This window comes from Delphinapterus leucas, chromosome 12 (genome assembly GCF_059928025.1).
Source record: "Delphinapterus leucas isolate spDelLeu-1000000601 "Yukka" chromosome 12, BTC_Dleu_Yukka2, whole genome shotgun sequence".
In the NCBI taxonomy this organism is placed as follows: Eukaryota; Metazoa; Chordata; class Mammalia; order Artiodactyla; family Monodontidae; genus Delphinapterus; species Delphinapterus leucas.
The window spans coordinates 68,498,977-68,511,354 of record NC_143140.1 but is presented as its reverse complement, the minus strand read 5'-3'; the positions used below and the strand labels follow the sequence as shown (position 1 = coordinate 68,511,354).

The following is a 12,378-nucleotide window of genomic DNA, read 5'->3' as shown; positions in this document are numbered from 1 at the left end:
ATTAACAACATTCATCACCATTTAAGGCCAGTATCTAAGAAGCTATATTTAGTAATCTTAGCATGTTACTGTGTTGAATGAATGTTCACTGAATCCTCTATGATCTGATGATAATCATTTACATGGCTAAGGGCAGACAGGTGTTTACTAGAGGTATTAATGCGGGATGGAGCACATACATGAAACCACGAATTGCATACACAAATGCATGGTGACCTATTGTAGCCAGGTTCTCAATGAAAATATACCCGTTTATGAAGAGTCTTTTTTTCGCCTTTAAAACTTGGACTAATTCTTATACCAAACGTATACAAGTTTGTTAATGCCCATTAGCGCCTAAATAGGCCACAAAGATGAAAGCTGGATGAGACAAGGTTCGTGCTCTTACTGAGCACACAGTCAGCTTTTTCACTAGATTATCAGAAACCAAATTTGGAAAATAATCTGGAACGCCGGCGTAGGTCAAGGATCCCGACTCGAAATATTAAGTCCAAACTAACAAATTATAAAAGGTGTAATTCGTCTCCGACGAAAGCCCCTTCAGTCAATTTAATCTGTGGGCGCGGCCTCGCCGAAACGCACCCCTCCCGTGAGCATGAGTGCGCATGCGTTCTCAGAGAGGCGAATGACCCTGAGAGGTTGCCGTACTCAGATAAGACGTCGTGCGTGCGCAGGCGCTCAGCGCTGAGGCCTGCCGGAAGCCAAGATGGCGTATAGGTAATCGGCAGGCCGCAGTTGGCGCCTTGTCAGTATTTGAGCTGGTAGTTTGTAACCGGCTGTGGCGAACGCCCTCTCCGCCGTCATGGCCAGGCATCGGAATGTCCGAGGCTATAACTACGATGAAGGTAGGTGGCAGGGTTATGCCGGGCCGTCATTTTTATCGTTCCAGCCGGGATAGCAGCCGGTTGGCACTCACTTCCATATGTTAGTTTCTCGTCAGTGGTGCCAGGCTGGCGCTCAGAGGAGGCTCATTTGGAGAAAATTACAGGACGCCTGAGCTCCACCGAATGGCGTTGTTTTAAGTCGTGTTTTTTCCTTTCTGGGATTGGTTTTATTTAGGGTAGGGGAGATGTTGCAGGGCCTCATATGGGAAGGACTTTTGAAAAGGTTGGGATCCGGTGATAGTTACCCACGTAAGCATTATTACCTCTCCCATTGTTTCCCCCCAGGTCGGCTACACACTTTCCTACTTCGAGCTTCTCTCCCCGACCCTCCTTTCAAACAGGCCCATGAAACTTTCTTATTTGTAAAACAAGGATTAACCTAATGCTTACATTCAGCTGTTCTGCTGTAACTGTTAGATTTAAAGGGTAAATCTTGTGTGTTTGTTCCTACACACTTAGTGCAGAACCTGGCTTGAATTAGCTGACTAACTTATTTTCTATGCTTTTCAAGTTAAATTGGAAACTTAGGAGATGGTAGAAAAAAATACATATTAAAATGACCCAAAGGGTAACTTGATCAGATGATCTTGAGGTGTGTACTCAGTTCTTGGTTGGTCATGCTGAATATAAATGTACTTTTTGGGAAAAAAAGTAGTGTTAAAAGAAAGGGTGCTTCTAAAAGGACTTACTGATTTTAAAAGTGAAATAAAAAAATATGAATGTTGTCCAGAAGTTTAATTTCTATACAGTGGATACTTGTAGGCATCACCAAGCATCACACAAACTAAAACTGTAAACAAGTATGAAGGAGTGCAAATGAATAAAGATCTATCACTTTGTTGAGTACAGGGCATGCAGTGTGCTTAGTATATTGGTGGTGGTTATTAGCATTCCCAGCAGATTATTCTAGAACATCAGTATGCTCTAATCATAGCGGAGGGCAGCTAATACCCTTTGCTGCATTTGAAGGCAGTGATCCAGTTAGCCTGGCACGTGTTAGGTTCCTGGTGGTCACTTCAGAATGGAATTCTTTTTCAGTATTGCAGTGGATGTTAAGTATTGCCTGTGGAACCACTGTTACCTGAGAAATGACTTTAGCCTGGGAGATATTTTTGCAAATATGCTGTAAAAGACACGAATAGGTCTAATTACTACTTACGCATTTCTTTAATAGATATTTATCATGTCCTCAATCAACATTGAGTGCTTGGAGTACTGTTTGAGCTTTGGGGACCAACAGAAAGATGTTTGAGGGAGTTTAAAGAGGGAGATACACAAATAACGGATGATTATGAAGTGCTATGGGAGCTACTTAGGGGAGAACAACTGTTCAGAATGAGTCGGAGGACTTTAAGCAGAACTCGTATGTGAAGGAAGGCATCCTGAAGGAGAGGTGCTTGGCTTGAGGGAGTGAGTGCTAAGTATCTTCTCACCTTAGCCACCCCACATCAGGTTTTCAGATTTCTTTGGAACAGTTGATGACATCATAACCAAGCTGTTCCTATAGCATTGGAGGTCCATCCCATTTTCTTGCTTGTGAAAGTTCTACTTATTTTAAGTGTCCAGTTTTTTTCTCTTCTCAGTTAAGCTTTCCCTTCTCTCATATAATAATTTAAAAATTCTCAAAAGTAATATAACTTCACTACAGAGATTTTTTTTTTCATTACAGAGATTTTTATGCTCCAAAATCTATTGGTTCCTCTCCTTAACTTTCATTGTGTTCTTCTCTGTAGTATGGGTAGTAGTTTACAAGACTGCCTCACCTACCAATTAATAAAAGTCCCAGGAAGGCAAAGCCCATACTTTATTTTTATATTTACTCCATTAGCCAGTACAATGCTTTATGTGCAGCAAATACTCTAAAATATTGTTGAGGAAAAGAACTACTTGACAAAAATCCCAGGAAAGAATTCTTTTTATCTTCTGATACTCTAACACTTTTAGGGTTCATTTCAGTACTGAAAAACTGACCCAGTATAAAAAGATTCTTGTCTTTAATATCCAAATATATTTTTTTGTGAATGGCTTCTCATTTATTTGCTAATATTTTTTTATTAAGTCGGGATTGTGATCTAATAATTTATTGAATGTGTAAAAATTTACACATTTTCATCCAATAGTAGCATTTATGTAATTTTTCTTTGCCATAAATATTTGGTCTCAGCCTTTGAACATGCTGTTCCTGCTGCTGCTACATGAATACCCTCAGAAATTAGCTAACTATCCTTTGGAATTGGTTTAAAATATGATATTCCTGGGGATCTTTCCCTAGCCACTCCACTCCCAATTCTGTTTTTGTTGTTCCTATGTGTGTTCCCAGATCATTCTGTATTCTTATGTCTCAAACACTCGTAATATTGTTTTATAATTGCTCGTTTTCTCATCTGTCTTCCCTTGTTAGATTTTAGGTTTGTAGAGATCTGGGAATGTGCCTGCCACTCAGTCTTGTACCCCAAATGTCTCTGATAGCCCCTGGCATAGTGTTAGTATTTGTTGAATGAATAAATACACTTATGTAAACATGTTTATGTTCTTTGTGGGTTTTTATAGATTGATTCATTAATTTATAATAAAACAAGTATTAATTTATGCCAAGCATGTGTCAGTAGTTGTCTAGACAGTCTTGCCCTGAAGGAGCTTATAGTCCATGGAGTGAACCAGGTACGGTGCTTTGAAGACATTCAGTTAGAGGAGTGTGCTAGAGAATAAAAGTGGCAGGCAGGGGTTGCTGCTTTACCCAGAGTGGTCAGGGAAGACTTCTGAAATAGATGACATTTGAGCTGGAACCTTAACTAGGAGAAGGAAACAGCGGTAGGAAAATCTGGGCAAAGAGCATATTGTAGTCAGTTTGAAAAAAGGCCAATTAGCTAGAGCAGAGGGGAGTTTAGGATAAGGTGGGTTTTGTGCATTACCTAGCTTTACATGAAGAAAAACTGCCTTCATGGTCTGATTGTATACCCTGCGCTAGTCAGTTGTATGGAAAATAAATGTTTTGGTTAGAGCAGGCATCTGGTGAAAAAATGGATGGAAGGCTTATTTCAGATTTTTGTCAATACTGGAAGGACAATTCAAGTACATGGTGTATGGGATTATTCTTTGATCACACGAAGTGAAAACTTGGAAAAACTTCTTAAAACTCAATTAGCTTAAAAATCTAAAAACATGTATGTCTTTATAAATATAGAAAGTCGGTAAATACCTACTTTGGGTAGAATTTTTAGAATTTTTTTTTGAAAAGTGGACATTCTAAGTCCCTTTAATTTAGATGAACAATTTAATTAATTTAATTTAATTTATTTTGGAGAGAATTCAGATGTTTCCTCATTAATAACTAAGAATATAAAAAGAACTTGTAAGTGAATTTATCTCTTGTATTTTTATTTTAGATTTTGAAGATGATGATCTCTATGGCCAGTCTGTAGAGGATGATTATTGTATTTCACCATCAACAGGTGAATTTTTAAAAATAATTTGATTTTCATTATTTGGGTATTTAAAAATGTTAAGTAAATGTTATTGTCATTCTAGGACAAGCATGTTCCAGGAGACTGTTATATTATGTACCCTTTAGAAAGATAATTGTATGTGAACTTTAAAGGTATATAAAATAATTTCTTAACTTACGAATGGAATTTAAAATTTTGATTCCATCATTTGACTTTAAACAGTTTGAAGAAAATTCTGAAAACTATGGTTTTCCAATATTCTTTGCAGCATGCAATTAATCTGAATTGACTAAAATGGTAATTTAGTCAATAATGAAAATCTAAAACTTCTGAAGGAAGACAGCAGTTAATTTTATATTCCTAGGAAAATCTTGAATATTAGAAACACTGAAGTGTTATGCATAGACTTCCCTTCATACAGTACTTTATCTACTGTAAATAAACCAAATACCTGTAATTCAAACTTCTGATGGAACTGCAAAGTGATTTAGAGTTCAAATTCCTGTAGGATTCCACATAAGAGCTGCATCTTCTGTCTCATTTGCTGAAAAATTTCTTCTTTGCGACCATATAACGAAAACATTTCCTATGTTCTTTACAGCAGAGACAGTCTTTATATATATATATATATATATATATTTTTAATGTCTTTATTGGAGTATAATTGCTTTACAGTGGTGTGTTAGTTTCTGCTTTACAACATAGTGAATCAGCTATACATATGCATATATCCCCATATCTCCTCCCTCTTGTGTGTCTCCCTCCCACCCTCCCTGTCCCACCCCTCTAGGTGGTCACAAAGCACCCAGCTGATCTCCCTGTGCTATGTGGCTGCTTCCCACTAGCTATCTATCTTACGTTTGGTAGTGTATATATGTCCACACCACTCTCTGACTTCGTCCCAGCTTACCCTTCTCCCTCACCGTGTCCTCAAGTCCATTCTCTACGTCTGCATCTTTATTCCTGTCCTGCCCCTAGGTTCTTCAGAACCTTTTTTTTTTAGATGCCATATATATGTGTTAGCATACAGTATTTGTTTTTCTCTTTCTGACTTACTTCACTCTGTATGACAGACTCTGGGTCCATCCACCTCACCACAAATAACTCAATTTCATTTCTTTTTACGGCTGAGTAATATTCCATTGTATATATGTGCCACATCTTCTTTATCCATTCATCTGTTGATGGACAGTTAGGTTGCTTTCATGTCCTGGCGATTGTAAATAGGGCTGCAATGAACATTGTGGTACATGAGAGACAGTGTCTTTGATCCAGACCTTTTCTCACTAATTTCCCTAAAAATGCATTTGTCTTCAAATTTTAGCCTACTCTATAAACAGTTGGTTAAAATGCCTTGATAAATTTTACTATGCCATAAAAGCGGGTACAGTTACATATAGTTATGTACAGCATAAATATAATTCATAAAACTCATTTTCCACAAGTTGAAAGGTTTAATATAGTAATTAAAATTTCTATCAGTGTGCCTTGTCTTTAATAACTTATCGTCTCCTGAGCTGTTTTGTGAACCTGCTTTATGCCTCCTCTTAGTCTCTGAAGACCAACTATGTCCCTTCTGACTTTTTAGAATTCCTTTTTCTTTATAAAGGCATAGGTGCTCTAGAAGTTGTCATAGCACCTCTACTCTTCCTGTCATCTTTTTTCCTGTTAACTTATTACTCTGTAATGCATCTAGCTCTTTATGTGTACTTTAATCATTTAGCCTAACTAATCAGAGCCTTTCTTCTCTTCCTTTAGTGTTACACTGTTATCAGTCACGATTTTATTAGAAGATAGAAATTACACCAGTTGTTTTGCCAGAGAGATTCTAATGTAAAAAGTTGTTAACTAGGTATTAGAGACAAAAAATACAAACCAAAATATCAAGGAGGTAGTAACTTTAGGAAGCATTTATCATCTCTAGTTCCTAGGGGAACCAATGGACAAGGTTGAAGCCAACCTTTAGAATCTGGTGGGGGGCTCCTTTGAGCTGGGACCTAGATGTGTAACAAGAGGGTTCTGCTTTGTTGCTTTGCCATTGAAGTTCAGAGGAGGGACTGTAGAGCTGGGACTGAGACCTGAGGAGGGGATGCTCTGTGGCTGGTGTCTCTGAAGGGACACTGTGAAGCTGGGCTTCAGCCTTTTGAAGAGGGAATTCTAGCGGGCTGTATGATCATGGTTGAAGCTGGGTCTGGGAGTTTTGGAAAAACTGCAAACTGATATAAATTGCAGTTACTGGAACAAATGATTTCTGCAAGATGAAGTGTTGCTGGGGTGATGGTGACCAGATAAGAAACAAAAAGGAAAGGAGCATGTGTGTTCCTCTTCCAGCCTTCCAGTCTCCCTTTAGCATCTGCCTGTTGGCTCATCCTAAAAGGGAGCCAGCTGTCATAGAAGAAATGTGCTTTGCAGACTTCAACCCCAGCATCACAGAGCAGAGTAAAGAGACTGGGTTAGAAGCTGAGAGGTGGCTTAATCAGCATTCCTTTAAAGCTTCTTATTCAGTGATTCAAAAAGACCATATTTTGTAGGGATTAGGGATAAAAGAAATTTCAGTTTTTCCAAGGAACCTCCCAGGCACTTGTCATTTGCAGTGTGTTAAAAAAACTCTATGGGTTAACCTTTTGGGGTGCCTACAGTTCATTATCATCAGTTGACAAGGTGACAAAGTAATGTCTGGTAGCACTAACTAGTATTACAAGTGAAGTAAAAGTCATGGCATGTTCATGAAACTGAGAAGGTGATGTGGGTGTGATAATTAGATTTGAGTTTTTTTTTTTAAAATCTCATATAATAGAGACTGGATTGAAGGTGGTACATAAGTGGTTGTAGATAGAGTAGTTAGGAGACTATTATACTAATCTAGAGGAGATGAGGATATTTCAGGACTGTGTTCTCAAAATGTGGTCCATGTATCATTTGCATTACTTGAGGATTTGTTCGAAAAGTAATTCTGGGCCCCACCCCGTAGTCAGAAACTCTTGAGGGTGGGACACAGCTACTGCTTTGAGAACCATTTGTTTAGGACAGGGGTGACAGCAGGGGATTTGCAGATAGATTCAAGAGATAATTGCAGGAGCTAAGGTCTACTTGGAAGTTGGTTGACTATGGCTTGCACAAGAAAACCTTCATAGGGAGAGGGACTACTGAAAGACATCTTAATATTGCAGATTAATGCATTCATTTATCTAGGCTTGTCTAAATAAATCATGCTTAACCTTGAGTAATGAGCTAACCCTACACAAGGTCAGGCATTCTGAAGGTGTTTTTCTGAGATTTGCTTTTATGGCCTACCTTTCTTGAGGTCATAGTTTATCCCTTGTCTCTCACAGCCCTTGATATGTGTCTTGTCTGTGGTTCGTATTCAGGACAGTCTGACTCTTTGAGAGTTACTTTTGTATATACTCCAGGAAGTCAACCGACTTTATCAAAGCAGGAGATAGTTAAATGGTTTTGACTTTCTTCTGTGACAAACTGGTATTTTTAACAAAAGCATGTAGTTTTGGATTTTTAAATTTTCCAGAACATGTATAAAGTAGTAGTAATATCAGATCAGACACTTTTCCTCTTTAGTGGTATATTTTTCCAAGCAATTTTCAATTAAAAATGAATAGTTTTAGAAGGATACTTTCTGTTCTTAAAGAAGCAGCTAATGTCATCAAAGAGATGATTGAATTCATGGTCTAATGAATTCTGGTAATTGAATGACTTTATCAATTAATAGGAGTTTCTCTAAATTTTATTATGTATTTTTTTTAACTCTGCTAAGCACAGTTTTCTTGATGGAAAGGTGATTTCTAAATGTTGTAGCTTTTTTTTTTCTTTAGAAAGATTGACTTTGATGCTGAATATTGAACATACATTAGGGAGCTGGTGATAGCAAAAAGAGCCTATAAATAAAACTTTGAACAGTTATAAATCTTGTTTCAACTAATATAATTAGAAGTGGTAAAAGATAAACTGAAGCATATTAACATTTTTAAGAGTTTATTTGAGCAGATATCAGTTTGAATCAGGTAGCTCCAAACTGGAAGTGGTTAGGAGCACTCCACCAACAGGAGCTGGGGCAAGGTTTTTATAGAGAAGACATGAAGCAAAGCAAGAAAATTATTTGGTTGGCTACAGCTTAACCCATTACATTATTTGGGGGAGAGTAGGTGGCTTTCTGTGATTGGTTGTTCTTAATCCTGAGGCCTTTGCAGGATTGACTCTGGATTGGTCTTCCCTTTGCAACCAAGGCGTTAGAGCCACTTCAGTCTCATGGCCTCCTTGTATGATTAATTTAACAGTAGTTAATCTTATTCAGTCCATTCCATGTTAATTTATTGAGCATCGATTAACATGTAAGGAAGCTTCATAAAAGTTCCCTTCAAGTGACAGTATGGTGGGTAAAGAAGTAGTCCTGCCTGAAGGAGTCTGGAAAGGCTTCTGGAAGGAGGTGGGATTGGGACTGGTAAATTTGGGAGTAAGAATGGCATCCTAGAGAGGAAACAACAGTGCTTGAGCAGTGGCCTCTAAGTGAGGCATGTTTGGGAAGACTCACATGATTAATGCAGTTGCAGCACAAAGAGGGCTCAGAAAGGAAATAGCCAAATTGTGGAAGATGGTTTTTAATTTTAGGCGTGTAGTTTTAGCTTATTGAAGGTTTTTTAGTTAAGGGGGTCATGTTTTAGGAAAGTAACTGATGACAGTATACAAAGTGGACTACATCCGGGACAGATGAAAGGGGAGACTTGTAAGCTCTTTCCTACCTTCCCTGATGATACCAGTCAGCTGGGAGTAATTGTAAAAATAGAGATTCCCTGCCCCATTCCAACACCACTTAACCAGAACCTCCAGGGGAAGAAGCCTAGAAAGCTGTATCTTTAATGAGTGCCTCACATGATTTTTATTTTAAGATGTTTAGGAAGCAATATTAGGCAATTGCAGAGTCAGGTTTTGAATTCTCTGAATTTTTATGTTTATCAAAATGCTTTAAATTGTAAAAGTCACTATGGGTGTCCAATTTTTCAGAAAGCATTTCTGGCAAAGTTTGTGATTAAATTTTTAGAAAAGAAGAGCACTTTATATTTATCCTTTTCTCTCCATTGCTTTTCTCTCACTCTTTTTTATCATATTTGTTGCCTTTTGGCTCTCATTTCAACTTCAGAGATCTGGATACTTCTTTTTTCCCCAGCAGCTATTTTCCCTGGGGAATTTTCCTACCCACCATCCCTCTGCACTCCTGGGCAAATCCAACCATCATTTACTTCTAAAACAGTGGCCACAGTTTCTGAGTTGGATTTGTATGTGGGAGGGGGTAGGAAGCCCCCAGGAAGAATAGCTCCTTGGGGGTAGAGTAGAATCCTGGATTTTGACAACTTCCTTTTTCCCTGTCAATATTTCCTAAGTGAAAATTGTTCACAGACGTATCTGATTTCTTCTCTCACTTTATTTTTATTTTATTTTTTTGCGGTACGCGGCCTCTCACTGTTGTGGCCTCTCCCGTTGCAGAGCACGCGTAGGCTCAGTGGCCATGGCTCACGAGCCCAGCCGCTCTGCGGCATGTGGGATCTTCCCAGACCGGGGCACGAACCCGTGTCCCCTGCATCGGCAGGTGGACTCTCAACCACTGCGCCACCAGGGAAGCCCACTCACTTAATTTTTGATTTGTCTTAGGTTTTTCCTCACAGTTCAGAGCTATGAGAGAAAGTTGGGGAAAGTATATTTGTTACTTTTAGGCTAAACTGAATAGTTAATTACAGCCAGGAAAGTAGTTTGAAAATCATCAGGCACAAAATGGCCTGGTTTACATTTTTTAATGCTACCACATTTTATTGTATCTAAAATGCCATGGATTGTAAGACATATTGTTATTTTATGTACCACTTAAAAATAATCAGCTGTCAGTCTAAGTATTATATAATACTAAGATGCCATTTGATTGTAAGACATCCCTCATTCTGAGATTTTTAACGTATGAAAAAAGTGGTCATCTTAGAAAATCTGTGAAACAGGATATTTTTCCTGCTGTTTAACTATGTTGACTTTATAATGGCAGTATTGTATTTTACTTGCACAAGAGGGAGGGAAAATAGTGATATGTATATAGCATAATATGTACATTTTTGAAAAACCTTGTGGTCTTCAAAATTGTATACTAAAAAATAGCAAAACCTCTGGGAAAAAATAGGATCATAACAGACCACTCAGCCCGTAAAGTATCAATACTAATAAACCAATAATCATCTAATAAAAATGCTTGCACATTTGGAAAGTTACATTAACTTCCTAATAAAGATATATTCCAATATATATGGGACTTTACATTTAACAAAAAGGTGAAAGCTTGATAGAGGTGTAAGGAAGAGGTGAAACTAATGAGTAATGTTGCAAAGGCAAAATACTCACAGGTCTTAGAGAGCCAAGCGGTAAGCATGCACAAAACAGGACACATGGCCAAATGGAGCCAAGAGGAAGAATGTGGGGCTATCTGGCATTAAAGTACGATTCCAATTACAGTATAATGTTCTATGGTTGGTGTTACTGAACTTTGTATTTGCATTACAAAGTGTTGGGGGGAAAATCTCATAAACCAAAGCAACTTGAATGTTACTGTCATCATTCCCCTGTTGACCATTTGGTATAAACTAGTTTGTGTTAAGGAAACATGCATTATAGCAGAATAGATTGAATTCTCTCAACTGCTCTTTATTTCTCTTATTCTGTTCTCCTCTTTCAGGATGTCTTCCACCTCTTCTTCAGTTTTTCTGATGTTCTTGCCTTCTTTATTATAACTGCTCTGGTCTTCAGTGATTACTTAATCTTCTGTGCTTCTGTAGCACTTGTCATCTGTACTACTCATTTGGCTTTATAAAATATGTCATTACCTTTTCTTTTTTTGTCTTTCCTGCTAATCTGTAAGGCCATCATTGATTTATACTATAAATAAATAGCACTTATGCCATGACCTTCTGAGTATAGGTGTTACCCTTAAGTCATAGTATTTTCTATTGTCTATATATGTGTTATCTTTACATTTTGAATGCAGTTAGAGATTCCCTTTCATGAATAGTGCCTTCCTGAAAACATGCACAAAAGTCAAATGTGGGAACTCTGAGCAACAGGCATACATATTATGTGCTCTTCCAGAAAGCTAAATAATATAAAATCCTTGATAACACCTTGCCTTTAGAATACTGTATTGATGTTTTTATCCTTCTTAAACTTATTCTTTAATTTCATTCCTTGGCAATTGAACACATTCTCCAGGACTTGAGTTCAGTGGGCATCCAGTTGACGTGGAAGAGTGAACACTTGGGGCATTCATGATGATTCTCTCCTTTGCTCACACGTATTTCGTGTATGATACTCAAGCATATGTTGGCACTTTGATATTTTGTCTTTCTACCTATTAATGAAAAATATAATGCCCAGTTATATATTGAGTAATGACACTGCCAGTACTGCAGAGTAGCACAGACTTCTGTCTGAAAGTCAAAGTTAGGTATATGACACTAATATACAGTCTCAGTGTATGATTGAAGTATAAACTGTTTAAAAGTTAAGGCCTATGGGGACTTCCTGGGCGGTCCAGTGGTTAAGACTTCACCTTCCAATGCAGTGGGTTCGATTCCTGGTTGGGGAGCTAAGATCCCACATGCCCTGTGGCCAAAAAACCAAAACATAAAACAGAAGCAATGTTGTAACAGATTAACCAAAGGCTTTAAAAATGGTCCACATCAAAAAAAAATCTTAAAAAAAAAAAAAGTTAAGGCCTATGATTTTGGTCAACTCTTGGGTTCAGGCAAAATTAGTAGTTCTTGGAAGGTGAAAATCTAGTCTGTTTTTGGTATTTTTTAATTATGCAAATGAACAAATTTGATATGAGGTTTAAAGTATTTGTATCAAAGAAACAATTTCAGAGAAGATGGAATAGCAGGCAAGGATTAGGAAAGATAATTTTTGAAAACTGTGGAGAAAGTAAGCTCAGTGTTCATGAGATAGAAGGAAAGAAGGGAGACAATTATAAGAGGCTAGTGAATGGTTAGTAAGGACATTTGAGCAGA

The 12,378-nt window shown here is 37.7% G+C and overlaps 1 protein-coding gene across 4 annotated transcripts in view; it reads left to right on the top strand.

The window, feature by feature from the left end:
- The first annotated feature begins 650 nt into the window (after positions 1-650).
- Positions 651-12,378, top strand: part of HBS1L (HBS1 like translational GTPase) — an 81,469-nt gene continuing 69,741 nt past the window's right edge. For 2 of the 4 annotated variants that reach the window (XR_002642532.2, XM_089922017.1), the window contains exons 1-2: positions 662-845; positions 4,271-4,336. Coding sequence is in view for 3 of the 4 variants with exons in the window: in XM_089922017.1 (XP_089778143.1) it covers positions 803-845; positions 4,271-4,336 (109 nt within the window). In the remaining variant the exon portion in view is untranslated. Of the gene's footprint in view, positions 846-4,270; positions 4,337-12,378 lie in introns of all 4 variants that reach the window. The other 2 variants (XM_022557236.3, XM_022557220.2) reach the window with 2 other exon arrangements.